At 45.7% G+C, this 22,739-nt stretch overlaps 1 protein-coding gene and 1 long non-coding RNA gene across 3 annotated transcripts in view; both read right to left on the bottom strand.

The window, feature by feature from the left end:
• Positions 1-5,934: 5,934 nt before the first annotated feature.
• LOC139079309 (uncharacterized) lies at positions 5,935-7,756 on the bottom strand. The gene is made up of 2 exons (XR_011532836.1): positions 7,538-7,756; positions 5,935-7,490 (listed from the first exon to the last, which is right to left on the bottom strand). It is a non-coding gene; the product is annotated as an uncharacterized lncRNA (long non-coding RNA).
• A 2,995-nt stretch (positions 7,757-10,751) lies between these two features.
• The window catches only part of RCOR1 (REST corepressor 1), a 123,812-nt gene continuing 111,824 nt past the window's right edge, over positions 10,752-22,739 (bottom strand). Inside the window, exons 9-12 of one of the 2 annotated variants that reach the window (XM_070593332.1) lie at positions 20,205-20,282; positions 19,903-19,960; positions 19,024-19,253; positions 10,752-10,999 (exon numbers count right to left, since the gene is read on the bottom strand). In XM_070593332.1, the coding sequence (XP_070449433.1) occupies positions 10,865-10,999; positions 19,024-19,253; positions 19,903-19,960; positions 20,205-20,282 (501 nt within the window). In that variant the 3' untranslated portion in view covers positions 10,752-10,864. Of the gene's footprint in view, positions 11,000-11,324; positions 15,513-19,023; positions 19,254-19,902; positions 19,961-20,204; positions 20,283-22,739 lie in introns of those variants that run through there. The other variant, XM_070593333.1, reaches the window with a different exon arrangement.

The following is a 22,739-nucleotide window of genomic DNA, read 5'->3' as shown; positions in this document are numbered from 1 at the left end:
TCCGCCACGGGGCCGGCCCCACAGTAATACTATCTTTTAGATTAATTTGTTTTTAAATATATTAATCTCTTAAATCATGTAGAAAACAAAAAGTGGAGTCACAAACCACTGTTACTATACTAGTAGCTTTTGTAGTGGCCCATGTATTTACCTTTACTGAGGTCTTCAATTCTTCATGCAGCTTCAAGGTACTGTCTAGTGTCCTTTCATTCTAACCCACAGGACTCCTTTGAGTATTTCTTGCAGGGCAGGTCTAGTGGGAATGGACTTCCTCAGCTTTTGTTTACCTTGTCTTAATTTCTCCCTCACTTTTTTTTTGATTAGCCCTGAGCTAACATCTGCTGCCAACCCTCCTCTTTTTGCTGAGGAAGACTGGCCCTGAGCTGACATCCGTGCCCATCTTCCTCTACTTTATATGTGAGACGCCTACCACAGCGTGGTGTGCCAAGTAGTGCCATGTCCGAACCTGGGATCTGAACCAGTGAAGCCTAGGCCGCTGAAGCGGAATGTGCACACTTAACTGCTGCTCCACCGGGCTGGCCCTGCTCCCTCACTTTTGAAGGATAGCTTTACCAGATATAGGATTCTGGATTGCCAGATTTTTCTTTTAGCTCTTTGAATGTATCAACCCACTGCCTTCTGGCTTCCAATGTTTCTGGTGAGAAGTCTGTTCATTATCTTATTGAGGATCCCTTATATGTAACGAGTTGCTTCTCTCAAGATTCTGTTTCGCTTTTGACAGTTTGATTATAATGTGTCTTGGTGTGGGTCTCTGAGTTCATTTTTTAAAATTTTCTTTCTTTCTTTCTTTTTATTTTTTTAATTTTTTAAAGATTTTATTTTTTTTCTTTTTCTCCCCAAAGCCCCCCGGTATATTGTATATTCTTCGTTGAGGGTCCGTCTAGTTGTGGCACGTGGGATGCTGCCTCAGCGTGGTTTGATGAGCAGTGCTATGTCCACACCCAGGATTCGAACCAATGAAACCCTGGGCCGCCTGCAGCGGAGCACGCAAACTTAACCCCTTGGCTTTGGGCCCGGCCCCTCTGAGTTCACTGTACTTGGAGTTTGTTGAGCTTCCTGGATGTTTATAGTCATGTCTTTCATAAAACGTGGGAAGCTTTCAGCAGTTATTTCTTTGTATATTCTCTCTGCCCCTTCTCTCTCTTTCTTCTTGGATCCCATGATGTGCATGTCGATCTACTTGAGGGTGTCCCATGGGCCCCTTAGGTTTTGTTCACTTTTCATCAGTCTTTTTTCTTTTGTTCCTTAGACTCTATTATTTCAATTATCCTATCTTCAAGTTCACTGATTCTTCTGCCTGCTCAAATCTGCTCTCGAATCTCTCTAGTGAATTAACTGATTTCCATTGTTGTCCTTTTCAGCTCTAGGATTTTTTTAGTTTCCTTTTAGGTTTTCTCTCTCTTTCTTGCTATTTCCACTTGATTCACACATTGTTTTCTTGATTTTTCCCCTCATCCTCCTTTAGTTCTTTGGGAATGTTTATGATAGTTGTTTTAAACTCTTTGTCTAGAAGGTTGCCATCTGGTCTTTCTCAGAGACAACTTCTTTGGTTTATTTGTTTTCCTTTGAATGGGCCATTTCTTTGTATGCCTTATGATTTTTGTTGTTAAAAATGACATTCGAATCTAACAATGTGGTAATTCTCATAAGCAGACTTCCCCCCTTCCCCAAGGTTTGCTGGTTTTTTTTTTCCCTTTTATTGTTGTAGGCTATCTCTGTGCCAAGGATCTGCCTGAGGTGTAAACTTAAGGTTTTCTCAGATTTTTTCTGAGCCTGTGCCTTTTCCTGGGCATGCATTGTGACTTTCTAATTTCCTCTGTATATGCAGCTGCTTTTTTAAATGTCCTAGTCTTCAGTGTCTGTCTCTCAAAAGGAGAAAAAGAGAAAAATGAAGGGGGGTGGGGTAAAAAAATGTGTTGGCCCTTTAGATCCTCTGGATGTTGCTTCAGTTGAGGGGAGGGGCTTGCAGCAATGGTGGTGGGGGGGGGTTGCAATAATGACTGCCTGCCTGTCTGCACCTCCATGATCGGAAGCCGTAATCAGCAATCAGAACACAGATCCTGATACTTGGAGGACAGGGTCCTTGTTTCCACAGGCTGTGTGCAAGCTGCTCCTAGAATGGGCACATGGCTGCCTGCCATGGGGCTGAATAGCTGCTATTATGCTATGAGCTCAAATCAACGGAAAGTAATCACAACTTATTGTCCAAGCCTTGCCCTGGAAGTTGCAATGCTTCAGTAGGCTCCAGAGTTCCAAAGTAGTTACATCAGACAGATTCTGTCAGCACATTTCTCTCAGTGGGGAGACAGATTCCTGGTGCTTCCTACTCTTGCCATCTTCCCAGAATCCTCTCCGAGGTGCAGGTTTAGCTAAGGTTGTTGGTGGGGTCAGGTTCAGCCTGATCTATTGCCAAGTTCTCTGTCAACTTTCCACCTGATGATTTTAGCAGCCATTGATGATCTATGACTAATCCATGATTTCACAAGGGGACGCAAATTAGTAATTTTCTAGTTCTGTCATATTCTTCTGTGTCTACTAGCTGGAATTCTTCTTTTAAGGATTTTTTGCCCCCAATGATTTATTTGATTGCCCTGAAATAGTTTAGATAGGAAAGTTGGAGACATGTCTGATATCCTCGTCTTTAATCATGGGTGGTTTCATAATCTATTATGGGTGTTTATCATTATGAACTTTTAGATTCTTATATTTGCTGTGTTTCAATGAATCAGTCATTATGCTTTTGATGGCAAATTGGTCCGTGTTACACCACTGAGAAGCCTTTTATGCTGGCTTGAGAGTGCTTTAGACACAACCCCGTTATTCAGAGCACTTCTTTGGTCTCTAGCACAGGATTCCCAGGCTCCCTCTCTCACACTTCCTCCCAGGTCTGAAACCAGTCACTCCTCCAAAGATCCCTGGTTCCTTTTATTGGGAAATGGCATTCGGAGACCACAATCTGGGCTTTGAGGTGGGGATGTAGAAAAGGGCAGGTCCACGTCCCAGCCTGGGTCATGCTGCAGTGGCTGGACCTGTCTGCCTCTCCCTTCATGCCTCATACCCAGGGCTGCCTTCCCACTGTGGAAAGCCTTGGACCCATTCACTAGCTAAACCTATCAAATAGTAACGCCTGGCTCATGGATGGAGCATGCCCCTAACAGGCCATGCTGAGTTCCTTGAAGTCAAACTAAGCTGCTGACAAAGTCTTCCTGGACTCCACACAGGGAAGAAGGCTCTGGGCTGAGATGGGACGAGGCCCATGGTTACCTTCTGGCCCATCCTAGCAAGCCAGGCCTTTTGGCTGTCCCAGCCTCATCAACAAATCTAATCCTGAAGCAACCTGTGGTTATCTTGCTTGCATGGATGGTCCCACTTTCTCTCATCTGCTGGAATTCACGTTCCTGAAGGGCGAGGACCTGGTTTGTCTTGCTCAGTCACTCCCCTAGGGCCACACTGCAAGGCCTCCGTAAATAGTTGTTGAACCAAATGAATCCAAGGCACTGTTTCCTTTTACCAAGAAGGGGTCCAGAGGCGTGAATGACTCATCGAGCTCACACTGCAGAGCAGGGGTTGGGACACAGGCTCCAGGCTGGCTGCTTCCAAGGCAGCCCCAACCCCAATTCCCACCCTGCAGCTGGGTCCTCAGGGTGCCTGGGGGCTGTGCAGAGCATGCTGGCCCCTAGCATTCTGCGTGGACAGGGCTGCAGGGACATCCTACCGGCTACTCCCAGAAAGACTGGGAACCTTCCCCGGACCTGTTCTGCCCTGCGCCCCGATCCCAGTTTAGCTGATGTGGGCAGCAGCAGGGGACACACCTGTCATTTGGTCAAGGAAGCAACCAGGTGGCCACTCCCTCATTAGGGCACCCAAAGAAACAGGCAATGCACCCCCTCTTCACAGGGAGAACAGGATACTGAGGGACTAAGAAGCTTTTCTAAGGCCACAGCGATTCAGGGACAGAATCCAAGTCCTCGAATCCTAGCCAGGCATTATTTGGCTTCAGAGCTGGAAGACGCTCCAGCCAAATATAGGCTGGAGGAGGAAGGCAAGGAGAATGTGCGATGAAGGAATGAGGGGAGAGGGGAGCAGGGAAAGCATTTCATTTTTGAATCTCCTGAATGAAAAAGGCAGTCAACCAACAGGCGCCGGACTTACTAGTTTGAAGGCTGTTGAGAGAGCAGCTGCCAAGAAGGCCCCAGCAGCCACCTCCGCCCCCGAGTAGATGTGCCCGCTCCACACTGTGCTGGAGTCCTGGGGCCTGTCTCAGGGATCTCCCAGGAACAGTTCCAAGGGGCTGCAAGTATTTCTCTGCAGTGAAGTGTCACACTGGGACCCCTGAGAGCCAGAGAGGGTGGCCGTCCCCGCCTCAGAGGCAGCCAGGGGCTCCTGCTCTTCTCTCCACCGGCCCACAGCTTCCTCCAAGAAGGGCAACCTGCCTGCCTCTGAGAGCTGTGGCTCCACAGCCCCTCACCGTCAGGAGCCCAAGCGCCTGGCTCTTCTCTGCAGCCTGAACCTTTTCACAAATTCCCTGCTCCCACGTGGCAATCCACTCCAAACCCAGTAGCTTAAAACAGCATTCGTTTTATTTGCTTACAATCCTGTGGGTTAGCAGTTTGGACTGGGTCCATCTGGCAGTCCTTCCGCTGATCTCCTGGTAGCTCCAGCAGGGCTGCACGGCCTCTCACAGGTCTGGAGGCTTGTGCTGGCTGTCAGCCGGGCCACCTGTCTCCAGAAGGTCGTCTCAGGCTTCTTGCTAGGGTGGCAAAGTTCTCAGCAGTGAGAGAAGGCAGGCCCTAATGCTCATGTCATGCTTGCTCAGGTTCCCTTGAGCAAATGAAGTCCGTGAGCAAGCCAGGGGTTAGGACGCGACCATGCAAGGCAAGGACACTCGGAGCAGGAGTCACCAGGGGCCATGCCTCTGTCTTTCCTACCAGAGGTGTCAGAGAGAGGCCACCGCTGTGGACAGGCCAGACTAGGGCAGATTCATGCACCAGGCCTGCTGTGAAGGCTATTCGGTGGTGTACAGGGCTGTTGTCCCTGGCCTCATGGTGCTGATGGACAGTGTACACTGGGCACCCACTAGATACTGGGCTCAGTGTCCCAGGGCTGCTGAGGAGCCAAGGATTACACTCTGGGGAGGAGGGGACCTGTGGGCTTGACCTCAGCGCCTGGGCAATAGTTGAACACAGGCCTGACAAAGGACAAGGTGGAGAAATGGCAACGAGTCCTCTTTGGACAGCCCAGAGCCGTGGAGGAGGCACAGCCAGGTCTGAGCTGAAGAGCCATCCAGATTTTGGGGCAGGTGCTCTGCTACAAGCAGGGCACTTGAGCCACACCTATTGTAATGGCCGCAATGAGAGGAAATCAAAGCCGGTAAGAGAGACTGAGCAGCCTCAGAGATGCAAGTTCCCCTGCAGGAAGAGCCGCGCAGCCAGTGCACAGCAGTGGCCCTGGGGACTGTGATCCAAGACCGATGGGGAATGGCGGCTACACTTGCTGCAGCTAGCTCTGGGGAGGCTCAAGACGGGCCTAGCTACAGGTGTAGCCAAATCGAGGAGGTCATCCTCGTCCCAGCTCAACCCACTTAGCAGCAGCCACAGCAGCAAGACCCAGTGAATTCTGTCTCAAGGACAGTTCACTGGGGCCTCCAGCTCAACCTGCCACCTACTTGCTTAAAGTCACTTCAACTCTGTGCCCTCGCTTCCCTCCTTGGAGAAGTGAGGTCCCGCCCATTTAACAGCACAGAGTGCCAAGCCTCAGAACAGTGACGGCAAGGGACTGTCAGTGCTCATTTGCTAGCTGTCTAGAATAGTGGGTGTTGGAAGAGGACTGCTTGTTAGTTTTACTAATTTTGAAGATACTAATTACAAGTACTATGTGTAGGTAAGTTATAAATGAGTACACACACACTCAGAGTACATGGTCAATAAATTCTGTATTGCCACCAAAACCACTTCAAGATCCCCGGTCTGGGAGGTAAGACTGGAGGTGCGTAGTTGAGAAGAGAAGTGAGGGTTTTGTTTGAAGGCCAACGAGCTGTGAAATGCTCAGCTCTTACCCTGCCCCCCCCGAGATGCCAGCAACATGCACACTGCTAGACTTGTCCTTAGAGAATGAAAGGCTCAGACGTTTATCAAGCATCTCTCCCGTGCAGGCACTGGGCTCGATGTAAGTGTTTCCATGTACAACCTCCCCCGCCTTGAAAAGGGCTACCATCCCTGCTTCACAGGGGAGGAAACAGGCCTAGGGAGGTTAGGGAGTGACCAAGATCACAACAGATTTTGTTATTGATGGAGGACTTGAGTCAGCATTCCGGAGTCTAAATGAGAGGCCGGCAATGGAGCAGAGCCTCGGGCGATTCTGGTCCTGACTCTAGCATTTTCTAGTTGTCTGATTTGGGCAAGACATTCTTCTCTTTGTCTTGGCTTCCTCTTCTATGAAACAGGATGAGAGGCCCTATTTATAAGGTTGCTATGAGCAGTCAATCAAACAATGCATGTTTGGTCCTTTGGGGCACGGCAATCTTCAATAAATTAAGCAATTATTACTAAAAATCACAAATAATTTGCTATACATGACTATCCATAGTATAAGACTAATTGTTGCTAATTTACTTTTCAAGCAATTAAGTCCCATGAGCCACCATACACAAAAATAACTTTGTTACACAAAGTGCTTGCGGGAGGACTAAGAGGCCCCTCCAGCAAAGCTTCTCCTCGGCCAGATGCTGGAGAGAGGTTAGCGGACCCGAGCGCCTGCCCAGACCTGAGGCCAGGGGACTTCTAACGCAAACTACAGCTGGGGATGCTTGGCCCGCCTCCTGTCAGCGGATTCTCAGTCACGCCCTGTGCTCCTGACTGCCAAGAGGAATGGCCTAGAGAAAGGAAGCCTTCGGAGCAGGGCGGACTGCAGGCCCTGCCAGTAGCCCTTCACCTCCCGTCTGCAGTTCCTGCAGGGGGATCTGCCTTCTCCAAGTCTTCTGAGCAGCAACGTACATTCACCAGGCATCTGCCATGGGTAGGAAACCAGGTTGGTGCACGGATCACCAAAAACCATATACACTTCTAACACCCTCCATTGGATGGTGAGGAAGCACAGCCCTGACTTGACTGCAAGGGGGCTGGCTCGTCCCATGTAAACCACAGGGTCTGCTGGAACACTCTGGGCTAGCTGTCACTCCTTCTTCAACTGTCACCTCCTCTGGGATGCCCTCCTCAAGGACGCCCCACACAGGATGGCCCCTTCCCACTTCTCATTTAGTTCTCAAAAGCACTCCCTGCCTGCACCTCAGCTGGAAGGTGTCTGCAGCTTGTCCAGGCCAGAACACTGCGCACGTGCTCACGGTCTGTCAGCCAACTCTCTATTAAGGGAGGGGCAGTGAGTAAGGGAGGGGATGTGGAGGGTCTGAAAACCAGAATCTGTAGAATACTCTTCAGCCTCATTTCAAATGCAATCACCGGATCTTTAATTTGCTTGTTTCTGGAGCTATCTGCTGTTTAGCTAGTTGTTGCCAAAGTACTGGGGACTTTGGCAACAACTAGCTAAACAGCAGATAGCTCCAGAAACAAGCAAAGAACCCAGAAAACCCCAAACCCCAGCTCATCCATCTCTAGAAGTCCAGGAATTGACAGTTGTGAATCCCACTCCCTGGGAGTCAAGGCTAAGCCGTAACAGGGCCTTTCCAAGCACAAAGGCCGGCAGGCATTTACTTTTCTTCCTCAGTGCACCCAATTTCCCCATTCCTTTAACAAGCATTTACGTGCCTAATATTGCCAGTTCTGGGAACAGGTGAATATGACAGTCCTGACCCCAGGGACTCACAATCTAGTAGACTAAAAGCTTATAAAACACCTTGGATCAAATGTTTAATATCACAGTATTGGGCAGGGCGCAGGGCAACAAGCGCCTCGTGCACGGCAGAGGAAGGAGAAACTGGCACCGCCTCTCTGGGCGACAATCAGCAGTATGTATCAAGGTGAAAATGAACAGATTTGTGACCCAGAAATTCCAATCCTAGATATTTATTCTACAACTACACTTGTATGTGGGCAAAACAACACAGGTTGTTTCCAGTCTGCTGGTATTACAAATGGTATTTCAGCGAGCAGCAACTGACGACAGTTTAAATAAATTGTTACAGCCATAATTAGATAGAGCACCACAACCAGAACACCATGAAACCACCACAAAGGGAGGAAGCAACTTTAGATATGCGTGTGCTGCTATCGAAAGACCAAGTGTGTCAAGTGAAAACAGCAAGGTATACAGAGCAGTGTAGAGAGTACGTTATTTGTATGGAAAAGTGATTATTTGCACACATACCAGTGAGCACACACACTTGTAAACGTATTGCTCATCTGTCAAAGGATGTGAGGACCTGGTAACAGTGGCTTCTGTGGAGGGAGCTGGATGGTTAGTGGACAGGGACGGGGAACTTACATCTCACTGCATGCCTCTTACACTAAGTACACTGGTTATCTATTTAAAAGAATAAAACAAAAATTCAGAATCCTTTCTTCGTAGTATAGTACAAAGAGGTTAAGTGCAGAGAGGTGTCAGTGCTAGAAGCCCTGAGAATGATTCTCTCTGCTGAGGGTGGGGGGTGAGAGACGGTGATCAGGACTTCACAGAGATGGCAACATGTGGCTGAGCCGTGGCGGGCCGTGCCAAGTGGAACGGGGAAGGCACCATAGCAGGGAAAAGCACAGGATGACGTTCCCGAAGCAGGAATGTTACATGGCTTTAAAAACAAAGAATGAAAGGCTGTGTGTTTTTCTAGAACATAAATGAAGCATTTTAACCACGAAAGGGCCCTAATTATGACTGGGCGAATGAGTGAGAGAAAAGGAAAGAGGAATGTTGGGAACGAGTTAGGAGGCTACACTGTCAACTCTGGTGACTGAGAAGGGCCTGAACTGTCACTGGCAGTAATAAGGGAGGAAGGGACTCAAGGGGCAGGAGATGCCAGTGTTTCAGTTTCATGACCAGGTATATAGCAGGGCCACACACCAAGGAAGAGAACTCAGAAAAAAGAGTGAGGGAAGAGATCTCTCAATCTTGGACACGTCACTCTGAGGTGCTGATGGACACAGGAGCGGAGCCTGCCTGAGCTCCAGTGGATGGGGCTCTCACAGGCCACAGGTGCTAACAGAAGCCCCACTTAGGTGGTGAGATGGACCAGGGAGGGAGAGCTGGTGCCACCCAGCCCGGACCCAAGCATGAGTCAGGATCACCTGTGAGCTTGTCCAGGCCCTACTGATGCCCCAAGCATGAAGCAGCTGCAGAGAGGAGCAAGCACAGACTTAAACCTGTTGAGAAGGAAAGGAGTTCGACCACTTGGAACGTTTCACACATCTCTTACTTCCAAGAGTGAGCACCGAACATGACACCTGAACACAGAAGCAGAGGATGTGGAGGCTACAGAGGACGGGATCTTCGAGCATCTGTGGGCGACACGCTGGCTCTGCTTTTTAGTACACGCGTTCACTGGATGGAGCCAAGATGGAGGAAATCATGAAAAACCGGGAGTTCCAACAAGGGTGCTGTCACTTCCTTTCCTGCAATACAGCTTGGTAGGTGCTCTCAAGATCTCTGCCCTCAAGAGAGGTAACCAAGGCCTGGTGGGGAATAGAGAAATTCTTCTCATCTCCGTGCATTGTCTTGGTCTAGATTTCACCAGAAAGCAGAGCCTATGATGAGGGTTTCTGCAAAAAGTTCGATCATGAAAGTGACCCCAGGCAACAGGAGCAACTAGGAAAGTGACACAGGGTGCATTTTTCAGTTGGTCACCACCATGGGGCGGGAGGTGGAGCCCCGTAGAAGTGCCTCGGAACGAGCCACCTGCAGCACAGAGAGGACCCTGTGCCCAACCCCGACCCGCCTAACCCAGAGGCTGCCCCGGTGGAGTCTGAACTCCCCCCACTTCCAGGCTGAGCTCTCACGGGCCTCCCCAGGAGAATGCTGTCAGCTACACCTGCCTGAAGGCGGAGCTGTAGCAAGGGCCAAGATTATGTCAGGTGGGGCACAAGAGGTGACTTGTATACACTTGCACACAGGTGCACTTTCCCTCTAGGTTACAGGAAGGGGCCCAGGACCTGTGCTCTTCATGCGTCCTTGATTTTGGGACCCATAACTTGTCTCCTCCCCATTCCTAATCTATGCCTCTACACGCGTGGTGTCTATGCCAGTCTCTGAAAACCTTCCCCTCGACATCTCGATAACTCCACTTCCTATCCTCAGTACTCGTTATTCTTCTCAGTCCTTAAAGGCCAAGCCTGAACTGTGCCTTTGTGGTGCCCAGCATAGTAGCCGTCCAGCAGCAATGACAGAGGGCCACGTCCTCGGCCCTGCCCCTCCGCGCTCTGCCCTGCCTGCACCCCCTGCGGCTTCCTTTCTTCCTCCCTCCCCTGGCAGGAAAGCCAGGGCTCCGGCCTTGGCGCTTGTTCTATAGCACAGTCACCTCCAGAAAGGACAGTGAGGTCTCTGAGCCTTTGACCTCCTCTCCTAGAGGCCACCCTCAGGTCTCGTCCCAGAAGACTGGGTCTCTCCTTCCTCGCAGACGTGCAGCAGCACCGGGCATACTCTCCTGTGACAGTGCTGTGACCGAGTGTGCTCGTTCTATTTTCTCTTCCGAGTGAGGACCTGCGAAGTGTCGGGGACACCCTTCGACACTGCAAAGTCGTACACACAGGGGGATCCCATCTGCGCATTTTAAATGTTGTCTGAGGCAATCCTGGATTTGGAAGTCAGGTTTTTATGGTAGTTATTTAACCAAATCCTACATTCCAGCTAAAAAAGGAAGCCCAGAGAGATGGCCAGTGGACGCTGAAAGCGTTCTTCACGCTCCTCAGAGAGGCGCCGACACTGGGACTGTGTCCACTCTTGGCTGACCAGAGGCGACAAGGTGGCGGTCTCGCCTCTTCACTGGCACAGTCCAGAGGCTGTGCAGAGGCCAGCTTCCAAGTGTCAAAGCCTGGTGAAGCTGAAAAGAGAAAAACCACTTATGGGGAAAAAATTCCTCTCACTGAACTTGTAAATTTAAGCCCTCAACTATCGCAAACTTTACAAACTCATGCATCACATTTTGATCCCAATCCTAAGATTATCATATATAAACAGTGTAGTTCAGACAGAGGTACAGGCTACACACAGAAGGCGCCCCTGGCTGTGTGTTTCCACAGGTGCAGTTCTGGGTAATGTGTACATTCAGAAACTCCAAAAGGCAAGAGAAAAACCCGCCTTGTATTAGGGTGGGGTATTGCTTTGATGGGGGGGGGGGCGCACACAGAAAATTGTTTTGTGTCATATTTTATTACATCAATGACTTCAAAATTTTTATTTAACTTCAGCAAATATTGGAAATAGAAAAATGAATTCTGTGGAATTTCACAAATAAATTTTCCAATTTCCACTAACAAATGTTATCATTTAATGGCTAAGCAATTATAATGCTATGAACATTCACCACAATGAATGTGCTGAAATAGAAAACAGGCAGAAAGAGACATTAAAATATTACTTACAACAGCATTATTACAACATATTTTCTTTAAAATTCCAACGTGGATTTTATCACTTCAAAAGATATACAGCATTTCCATTATATTTGCAAACTTAACCTTATACATCTTTTAAAATCTTGAAAAATTTTTAAGCAATCTAAAAAGCACTTAGCAAAGTTGATAAGCCTACATAATGGAATACTATCCACTCCAGTATAAATCTTAGTTTTAGGAGAAGGTGACTGTAAACACTCATTATCATACAACATGCATAGACTATACTGACCTTCCTTCTCATTTGTAACGTTACTGCAATTGTGCTTTACTATAATTAGGAAAAGCTGCAGAGGTCCAGGGAGTGGCAGAAAGAATGTTTGTTTTTGAGCATTGCACAAGATCACTAGATTCAGATTAGCTAACTACTTTGAGTCAACTTGAGGCAAAGTTTCACTTGATATTAAAAGCTTGAATCCTGGGTCACTAGATTTAGAAACAGGCTAGACGAGAGAGAAAATGAGGCTCTTGTTTGAATTGGCTCCATCTTTCCTTTGCTCAGATAAGCAGGGATCCAGTTAGTGTAATGCACTGTTTGGCTTATTTTTGGTATGCAATTATACCAATAGTACATCTGATATTTAGAAAGACAAAAATAGGGCATAGTTGAAATTTAAAGTGACAATGAGCACACTTATGGTGGTGTGTGATATTTGAGGAAACTTTATATACACAGAAAACAACCGCTTAATCAGTCCACCACAGTAAGCTTTTAAAACTCAACTGTTTTTTCACTTCCATTTTTTGATTAGAGGTTTGTGATCATCAAAGGGTCTTATAGGTTAAAAACGATTAAAAACCATTTTTGAGGAACTGGTGTCTTGGTAGGCACAAATATACCAAGACAACCCAGTGGGCGTGTTACACTAACCTCTGGCTCCTGCTGACACCAGCACCTGACTGTGTGCCACCACTAACCTACTAAGCACAATGGAGGCATGGGTACTTCCTGGTTAAAAGAGCTACATTACAGAATTGATCACTGTTTCAGACCAGTCAACACAATATTCAAGTAACAAGGTGTTTAAATGGATAAGTGAAAAAAACTTTTACCTAACACTTTACACATCTACATAAAATTAAATAAAACAAACTTTTAATGCATATGCAATACAATTTATATCTTTTAGGATTTCTAAACTAAAAGTTAAACTATCATTTGCTTCAATGGTACTATATTTTGCACAATAACTTATACTTAGGAGAAATTTTCCACACAAAAAAAATATAATTATGACATTCACATTGATAATTTTTAAGAAGACAAAGCTTAAGTGAACATTGCATCCGAAGCAGTTGTCATTGTGGACCCTTACACATCCAAACACGACCTGCTGATGCACCGAAGTCTTGATATGTTAAAAAGGGTCTTCACATAAATAAGACCAAATCACTTAGCTTTTAAAGCTAAGCGATTTCTTGCATTTACATCATCATGGCAAAGACAGTGTAATGAAACAGTTTAAAACACAGTGCTATCTTACGTATGAAACTACAACAAAGGCAGTCAGGCAAAGACAACTATCTTTTTTCCTTCTGGCAAATGAAAACGACATGCCCCTTTCCCTTGGAGAGAAAGCCAAAATCCAACAAGTATACTAGCACAGTGACTTTTCAGGACTGGAGACCACTCGGTGCCAGGAACCAAGTAGGGGGATGGTGCAGAATCCAGACAGAGGCCTGGCACTGGTGCTGTGCCCGCCATGCTACATAAGAACTAGCATCAAGCTTTCAAGCACTGCCAGAAGGGATCAATTCTTGAGGAAAATAAGATAGCCTGGGTGTGAAGAGAGGAGCAGATCCACCGGCAGAGAGGGAAGGCCACCGCAGCAGATCGCCTACCGCTTGCTAAGGGGAAGGAGGTCTTGAGAAGCAAGGAGAACCCAAAGCTTCGGTTCGTGCCTAGTGTCCCCTTTAAGCGACGTGCAAAACTTGTGCCACCTCCTCCGCATGTTTTTCCTGCCGTTTTCCAGTCACACAGCAGGCTCATGATAAAAATAAAAGCAAACTCGACTACATCATTACTAGTGTTATCCTACTACCCCGTCCAGGTAGGGGCCGCGCGCTGTGGCTGCCCTCTGACCTCTGATGCTGCTCTTCATGTGCTCTCACTTGACCGACAGAAACCTCACGTTGGGACATGGTGATGAAAGTCGGCAAAGTCCCATTATACTCCCTTTTTGAATGACCTTTCTCCAATTTCTAAAAAGAAAAAAAAAAATCCAAACAATCTGGGTTTCTAGCTGACCCTCTTCCTAAAGAGATAATCAGCTGACTTAAAAAAAAAAAAAGGTGCTTGGGAGTCAGAATATCAAGTTTTCATTGCATATTTAAACTTCTTAACAATTCTGTTCATGCCTTAAAGCATCTGCATTTTTTTTCTTTTTGGTACTGAAAGCAGGAAACATATTTAAATGATGCAAAAAACACTAACAAAAAAGCTCCTTCAACATATTTTAGTGCAGGCTGAACTGACTGTGGGATGGGGACAGGTTACATTAGAAGGCAGTCTGACAGTCCATCCCTCAACCCCTCAGCGGGTCCACAGTCTGGTAGAGAACACAAGCGACTCGGGAAGTCTCAGAACACTTATGAGAAATTTATGCTTGTTCCCAGTCCAACCAAAAGGCATTAACATACCACTTTGTAGATGGTTTCTTTTCATCTTGGTCTCACTAGAACCACTAAACTAATCTCTTCTCTGTCCTGTACTATAATAGTAAAAGAGAGTGGATGGTGTTTATGTGATCACATCAGTACACGAAGGACACAAAAGGATATGTGGAGTGCCACGTCAAAGGCCAGGCATATCAACAGAATGGGGAACAATGTGTAGCTTTTATAAAACAATCACCAGCTATTCTAATATCCTTTATTGAGCTGACCTGACATTTAAAATCTGCGCTCTGTCAGAATCTGCAGCAAGCTCTCCCCTGTCTCCTAATCTCAGTGATGTCATCTTTGGCAAGCAATAAACTTTAAAGAAGAAATAAGACACTAAAACAGAAAAAGGATTGATAACATGGTTGCCAAAAGGAGAAGGCACCAATTCCAAATGTACAAGCACCAGGTACAGTGGTATGGACCAAATCTCTTGGAGTTGGGTGGTAGTGGTGGGGAATCAGGAAAGATAGGGTGGCACCCATCCTAGGATTGCAATGCTGAAAGCTGAAGGCAGAAAGTGTTGAGGTCCACGTTCCCTTTAAGCTACAGTGTCCAAGGACAGTTGCTATGAATGAGCTTTCTACCACTTGGGAAAGGAGAAGGGAGAGACTTAGGCCAACTAAATTTATAAACCATAATTATACCCTACGTTTAGGGAAATGGGAGTTGTATCAGGATGTTTGGCACGATAAAGGTTATAATGCAGTCTGCCAATATATCGCGATTTCCAAAGAAGCATGATATCACTTAGGTGGATGCCTCAGAAAGGAACAAGAGAAACTTTCTAGAAGGCCAACAGGGTCACAGTTACTCTGAAAATTACATTATGCACAAAGTAGAAATTGCAGGCCATGCAGGAACAGAGTCGTGCCTTCCGAGTCGACTACCTGTTCCGAAGCTGCTGACTGGGAAGAGCTGCCATTGGTGGGGCTCCGGAGCTCCGACTGGGAAGGCGGTCCCCAGAGTCACAGGAGGCGTGCCGGCTGTGAGATCTCCCAGCACTTACGCAGAGTGCGAGAGATGCAATGGAGCTCTCTGGGAAGTGGCGCCAACATGGAGGAACGAGCAAAGAATTAAGGCAGATGGAGCACAGGACTGGAAGTATACGCCTTTTTTGGTAATAGCTGCTTGTCCACAGAGATGTGATGCAGATGGCTAGGGGATGTCTTGTAATACCTGATATCCTGGATAACACAGGTGTCCATACCAAGTGCTCAAAGCTACCAGAGTTTCTCAGGAAGCAGATGCATATCTGACGTCAAGAACAGAAGCAGCCTGAGGAGAGGCAAAGGAAAAAAAGAATCAAAGAGCAGGTAAACCATACAAACTGCTAATTCTGGTGTACCGAAAGAGGGCGAGGGCATGGGCCCACCCAACTTGTCCTGCGAGTACAGTATTCTGCAAACACACATGTTCCTAAGGGCAAGGCCTGACAAGATGGCTGGGCCACGGCGAGGCAAGCAGAAGGGCAGGGCAAGAGCGTGGCCTCTATGGCCAGATGTCGTGGGCTCAAATACTGGCTCTGCCACTTCCCAGGTGTGTATCCTTAAACGAGTTTTTTCTTTTCTTTTCTTTTTTTTTTTTTTTGAGGAAGACTAGCCCTGAGCTAACATCTGTGCCCATGTTCCTCTACTTTCTATGTGGGACGCCTGCCACAGCATGGCTTGCCAAGTGGTGCCATATCTGCACCCAGGATCCGAACAAGCGAACTCTGGGCCGCCGAAGTGGAACGTGTGCACTTAACTGCTGCGCCACCCGGCGGGCCCCCGAGTTCTTTCTTTTTGAGCTTCAGTTTTCTCCTCTGCAGAATATACACAATAATGATGTCTACTTCACAGGATTAAATAAAAACTCCTGAAAAGAGCATATGAGCACAGTGCTTGGCAAACAGCAGTGCTCCGTGTGTCAGCACTGGCTGGAGGGGATGGTGCAGCACTCACCTCGTTCACCAGCCACTGGTCCTGCTGGGACACAGGGATATGCAAGACACCCAAACTCACAGGAGCTTCTGTGAGGGCTTCAAAGGCATTTCTTAAATCTCCGCTCCCAATTTTCAAAACTGACTCCCAGACCCAAACCGAAAGGTTACAAGATGTCTTAGTGCTCACCACTCCCCTCACGGGGTCTCACTGCTAGGGAACAACTGGGTTGTGACTCTAAAATCTGAAAGAGCTGTTCCTTCTCGTGAAATCACAGTTTATGAAAACTGCTGTTAGTCAAATCAGGAGATTTCTCCTCATTAGTAATAAACTCACTCACTCTATAATTTTAAGTGAGAATCTTTATCTCCAATCCCATCATTTTTAGCATCCTTCTGTGCTCTTTCTGACATATCCCCTAACACCTGCTGCCTCGTCCTCCATCCTTAGCCATCTCAGAGAACTCTGAATCTCAAAAGCTCAACCCGCTTTGGCTAAACTCTCTTCTTAGTCCTCAAGGAGAAAAGCCTACAGCTGACAGACCATTATGTTACGAGAACTTCTGGCAGTTCTGAGGCCCTCCTCCCTGTTTGTGCTGCATAAAAATCAAGTCTTGGGGCAGAAGAGGCAGGCAGGACACCAGCAGACATCCTTCTTAGCTGCTGGACTCCACGGGATACACAAGAATGCGAAATTACAAGGACACCAAGTTCTGAGCACTGACTAGACAGACAATTAACCGGCATTCTAACAAGTTCCCTTAGGCCCTTCGTGGACACAGAGAAGCAGCTGGTCCTTACAGATTAATCTCCTTCTGCAAATTAACATATGGAGAACAGAGAATCAGCGTGGTGGAGCCAGCGAGCTGGTGCTGTAAAAAGCATAAGAAGAAGAGGACTAAAGAAAAGGAAATGTAGGCGTGCAAGAGTGTGTGTGTGAAGCATAGAGAGTGTGGGCTTTAAATGACTAAAGAGGTGAAAACATTTTAAAAGATACATAAAGATTATACACTAAAAATAAGTTAGATAATGCCACTCTTTTTGAAGAGAAGGCTAGGTAAACAGACACATGGAAGATCGACCACCAAAGAGAAATGGAGAGCTGCTGCTAGGTGGGAGGTCCAGCTATGGATGAGCCAGCGCAATAGAGACTGGGAAAAGAAATCATATGGGTACTTTGACGAGCAATCAATATGGTAAGTGGACTATTAAGGATGGACCTTCTGGACTAATAAGAAAGAAAAAAAAGTAACTGACTGTCTCAGTCAGTTTCCAGGCATAAGAAAATGAAGAAAAGTATGTACAAAAACACCTCCTGTGGTGATGACACTTGTCCTAAAGCTACTATCACATTTTTTTATGCTAACCCTGCCACTACCAGCTTTGATCAAATTTGAAGAGGGAAGAGAGCCAGAGTTTCTCATTATTTCTGCTTCTTGGAACTGAAGCTGGAAACACACGTGGAAGCTTCCATTCTTGTAAACTCCCATGTTCCCTCCCTCGTCAGCCTCATCTTTTCAATGCCTCATAAACTGAGTCCAGAACTTTAGAGAAGTTAATTTGTTGCTAAAGGAGCAATTAGCATTGGGACAAAAATCAGTGCCAAAAGATAAAAACACCTTCTTTCTGCTCAAATGCTATTATGTTCCAGGGTGGCAGGCTGGGCCTTGCAAGGGTGTGACTCAGAGGCACACTCACATTTTCATATTACAGATTTTATACACTTATTACAAAGATTTTCTGGTATAAAGCTCTAAAAGAGTCTAACTCTAACAAAATTAGTATGTTTCAACAGTCATCTGACAGATGTTAGTGCTTTGAGGCCATTTTTCAAACTGACACAGACGGTGTGGACGAGCAACGTCATGCTCTCAGGGGCTGCTGTCTTTCTCACAAGGCACTCCCACGCTCAGGTCAGGAGGGGGTTTCTGGGCTGCTTCTGCAGCCAGGCTCTTAGAGTAAAGGGACAGCACAGCACAGACAATACAAAAAAGGTAATTTCAAATCATTCCTGCATGGTCTGGGGAAGACTTTGATGAGAATGACTTTCCTTGTAAAGCTAAATGAATCCTTAAATTACCAAGTCAGTGAACAAATTCAAATGCAAAGTGACTGGCAGTTAACGCTCTCCCATGCCCAGCCCAGTCTGGTCTTCTGTGGGAGTCGGGGTAAAAGTGTAGCAGGGCAGGCCAGGCGAGGCAGCCCTGTCACAGGAAGCAGAGGGAGCAGATGGGTTCCTGCAGCCTCAGTAATCTGCCTGCCTAATCTCTGCTGATCAGGCTGATGAAATCGGTGCCACTCTCCTGGAGATTATTAGAATGTTGGCCACCATCCTGGAAGTTCCAGACAACCACAGGACCTAGAATTGTCTCCATCAATATTTACGCTACTTAGCACCAAACAGCATCAAAGGCTACAAGATTCTGACAGCAAGGACAGACCCAGGAGCTCCCAGCTGGCTAGCAGTGCAGACTCTCCAGTAAGCTCATTAACCTCACAATGAGCTGACAACATATTTTACACGACTGAGCTTTACTGACGCTCCTCAAGGCACTTCCAACTTACGGTTCTATGGCAGAGTTCTTACTGTATTTAAGGAAATACTGATAATGTGGAACATTTTGTGGCTGGAGGAAACCAGGATGGAATTAAGAATTTGTCCAGGAATTAAAATGTGGATTAAGATACACAGTGACCAAAAACTGGAGTCAACACATGTATTATGGTATTTACAGGTAAAAGTCAAGTTACTGACACAGCTGAAACCTAAAAATATTTCTACGGCTGAAAAATGTCATCAATGAAGAAACCAACTGCAGATTCGAGCATGACTCTGGCAGAGAAGAAATCACATTGTTTCAGACTTACCTCGTCTTCCTCTTCAGGCATCTTGACAGAATTATCTGGGGACTTCACAGGTCTCTGATTACTGGGCCCGTTGGTCTCTTCTTTCCCATGTTCTGCCTCCCATTCTTGTAAAACTTCATCTATGTTGAAGCGGCGTCGGTAATTTACAAAAAAGTTTTTCACTTGTACCACTGATTTGTTCCCAATCACGTCTGAGATTGCCTGAAAATCTCGGCCATATTTCCTGATGGCTAAGGATGTAAGAGAGCATTTTTTTTCAATAGAAGAGAAAAACAATAATTTTGAAAAACCCCACAACTGAGACTTACCCCTTATCTAGATAAGAAAACATATATAGGCTTTTAATAGCAGGCACTAGACAGTATATTGTATGGGAAAAAGCAGCATTCACGTCTAGATATGTTCCACAGACGACTGGACAGAGAAGTTCAGTATGACCCTGTCATCCAGAAATCTGTGCTTTCCCATAATACGTCACATGATAACCAAAGTCAGCTAGTGATTACTGTGGATCTTTTCAGGATCCCCAGGACTAGAACATCTCCAACCTTAAAACGCTAACATTCAATATCTGCTTCTTTCAGGGTTCCGTACTTCCCAACTATTCAGAATCCAACAAGTAGCTACTAAAATGAGAGACTCACACCTTTAGAAACTGAGGCTTCCAGATTAGTTTTCACATCTTGTGGGACATGGGAAAGGGAAAGAAGTAAAGCTCAAAGGGAATGCAGTAATTTGGCTAAAACGTCCACCAGAAGAATGTAATCCTCCAAGAATGTGTTTCAACATGAAGGATGTGCTGGGAGCAGGGTGGGGCATAACTTTTTCCTAAAAGTGATCATTACTCCTAAGCTTTTTATAAGGAGAATTTCCCCATACCTTGTACGGCAAGAAGCTGCTCTTCTGTGGTCCAACGTGCATTACATTTCTGAATGACCTGCATATCCAAATGAGTCATATTAGCACACTATATTTAGAGATGAGTATGTCTTTATGAGAGTTAATGCAACTTTCTCTTTTTCTCATACCAGAATTTTAACATCAACTAGGTTCAACTAGGTTTATAAAATTATGTCTATACTTCCTTTCTAAGAGATGTATATTGGAGATATATTACACAGATATTAAATTCTTAAACCCATAAAACTTGGGTATAACTTCTGATGTCAGCACAATCCTACCTCGGGAAGTCGATACGGTTCTATTCCACCATCAAGTTTTTCTTTGAGAGCACTGTTCGTCTGTTTAATATTCTGAATCTAAGAGAGAGAGAAAAAAGATTTTCATTTTAAAAATGAAAAACTTTTATAGAAGTATGAAAAGAAAACAGAACTAAAAAAAGCTAAAGGAAACAAAAACCCAAGAGGAAAGAAGTTGCTGACCTGTATGGTAGCCAAAATTTGAGGTTCTTATGGTATCCTTTGAGAGCATCTAACTAGATTCTTTAATTGACTTGCTTAGAGCAACTGACAAGGGACAACCAAGGAGGGGATGGTGGTGAAAAGGCTCCTGCGTACACAGTCGTAATCCACCATTTCCTAACAGTGATCACCTGAACAGCAAAACACGTATCTGGAGTCTGACACCAAAGACAGAGGCTACCCCCAGCCTCCCCACCACACAGAACTGAGCTAAGCAGCACAGGAGGCCGAGTGAAGGCAGAAGAGGCATGGGCCCTAGAGCAGGACTGCAGGCGCAGCCCCGCAGAGCCCCAGCACTGTGCTGTCCAGGCCCCGCACTGATTCGACACATGGCAGAAACCCACAACGCAGACTTCTTTCATAGGGAGAAAAAATAAGCAATATGTCAGTTTTTCACAAGGCTAATTGTGACCAACTGTAACTTCCTCATTTTCTCACACATTATCCACATGACTGTTTTGATTCAAGGTACCTAATCGTTCACTGCCCTTGCCTAATCAAAAGAAAGACACAAGCGATACAAAGCACTCAATCTTTAGTTCTGCAGACTCCTGGATGAGCTGGTCGTGGAAGTGGGCCCTTCTCTCTCAACTCTAAGTGGCGGGCATTTCGGGGCCAAGTACCAGGGGAACTCAGACCATGGCATGTTTCATTTTTGAATAATCACATGAGCTAATAAGAAAGCAAGGGGAGGGAGAGGTTCATTTTCCCAAGCAAAACATCAAAGACATTCACGAGCAGAAGGTGCCCTCAAAGCACACATCTTATTAAGGCAAGTGAAGAAAAGCAGGACTTTCAGAGGTACGGAAGGGGAGGGAGAGAGGGGAGATGGCGGTGACAGACAGTCATATGGATACTTTTTAATAATTCACTCTTTTAGAAAAACTCTTTATACTTATGCAATTTTTTAAATGCCACTTTCAAGTACTTACATTTCACAGAATTCCAGTTTCGCACATCCTTTCCTCCTATGTTTAACCACTTCTAAAAGGTTTAAAAAAGGAGGGGAGACGTGCAGGAAGAATTTTCCACACTGTGGGACTAGTGGCCAGGAAGAAAAAGACCAGCACTAGAAGGACCAGAAATTGACCCCGTCCGCCGTTAGCAAAGGCCTCAAAGCCCACAAACAGAGCCCGCCCCAAATCCGTTTGTATTAATGCCACATCAGAGCATAAAGACAACTGAAAAGAAAAATATAGGAAATGTGCACAAAATTTACTCTGCAGTAAAAGCATAAATGAGAACCTTGATTTACTGAAATTTGCTTCAGTTTACTGAATTTTGAAAAGGTACAAATCAGAAGAAAATAAATTGGTACTAGAAAGTTTCAGTCAGGAAAGCAATGCCAAGCTCTCAGACCAGTATTATCTAAGAGAACTCTAATAATGGCAATATTCTAAAGTTGTGCTATCCGATATGGGAGTCATTAGCCAAATGTTGCTACTAAGCACGTGAAATGTGGCTTATGCAACTGAGGAATCAAATTTTTAATTTTTTCCATTTTAATTAATCCAAACTTAAATTTAAATAACCATACGTGGCTACTGGTTACCACACTGAACAGCACAATCTTAGACTCTTGCTCAGGGTGCTTTCAGTAACTAACAACCCATAAAATACTGCAACGTACTCAGATGATGGTCACTGAATTCTGCTTAGGCTAAAAACTGAGCGTAGAAACTTCTGACAGGAAACTCTCAAAAGTCAGGGATCTAGAATACTACATGTCCCCTTCCAGTTAAATATGTTACTCTATTTAGTCTAGCTGGTTGGTTATATATGGTACAAAATTGGGTTTATATTGCATTGATTAAGTAACATGCATTTTCCAAGGAGATCAACCTGTTTAATGCATGCATTTTTCTAAGTCAACATATAAAGAAGCTTAGAAATTAAATGAGTGGCTACAAGGCAAAATATCCACATATTTTGAACTAAAAGTTAGCTCTAAATTCTCACTAACCTACATCGCTGTTTCTGATGCATTTTCCATATCCGAAAGATCAAGTGTTTACTAATCAGAGTAAAGATAGGGGTTAGGTGCCAGCATCTCGCCAACTGGAAAGGAAGCAATGTGGCAACAAGCTGGATAAGAAATAGGATACAAAAGCAATCACTATTTAAAGAAAAAAAAAAAGCACTCATTGTGGCCTGGTGCCTTACTGAGACCTCCCCGTTGAACACAACTTTCTTTTTTCTACTTTATTGTGTGCTTAGTGATTCTTCTCTAATGTCAGACCGTTTTACTCTCCTCAGAAAATACCTGATGTAACAGGCACTCCTCACTGGCTAACG

This window comes from Equus przewalskii, chromosome 25 (assembly GCF_037783145.1).
Source record: "Equus przewalskii isolate Varuska chromosome 25, EquPr2, whole genome shotgun sequence".
Lineage (NCBI taxonomy): Eukaryota > Metazoa > Chordata > Mammalia > Perissodactyla > Equidae > Equus > Equus przewalskii.
This window is presented reverse-complemented; position numbering and strand designations above follow the sequence as displayed.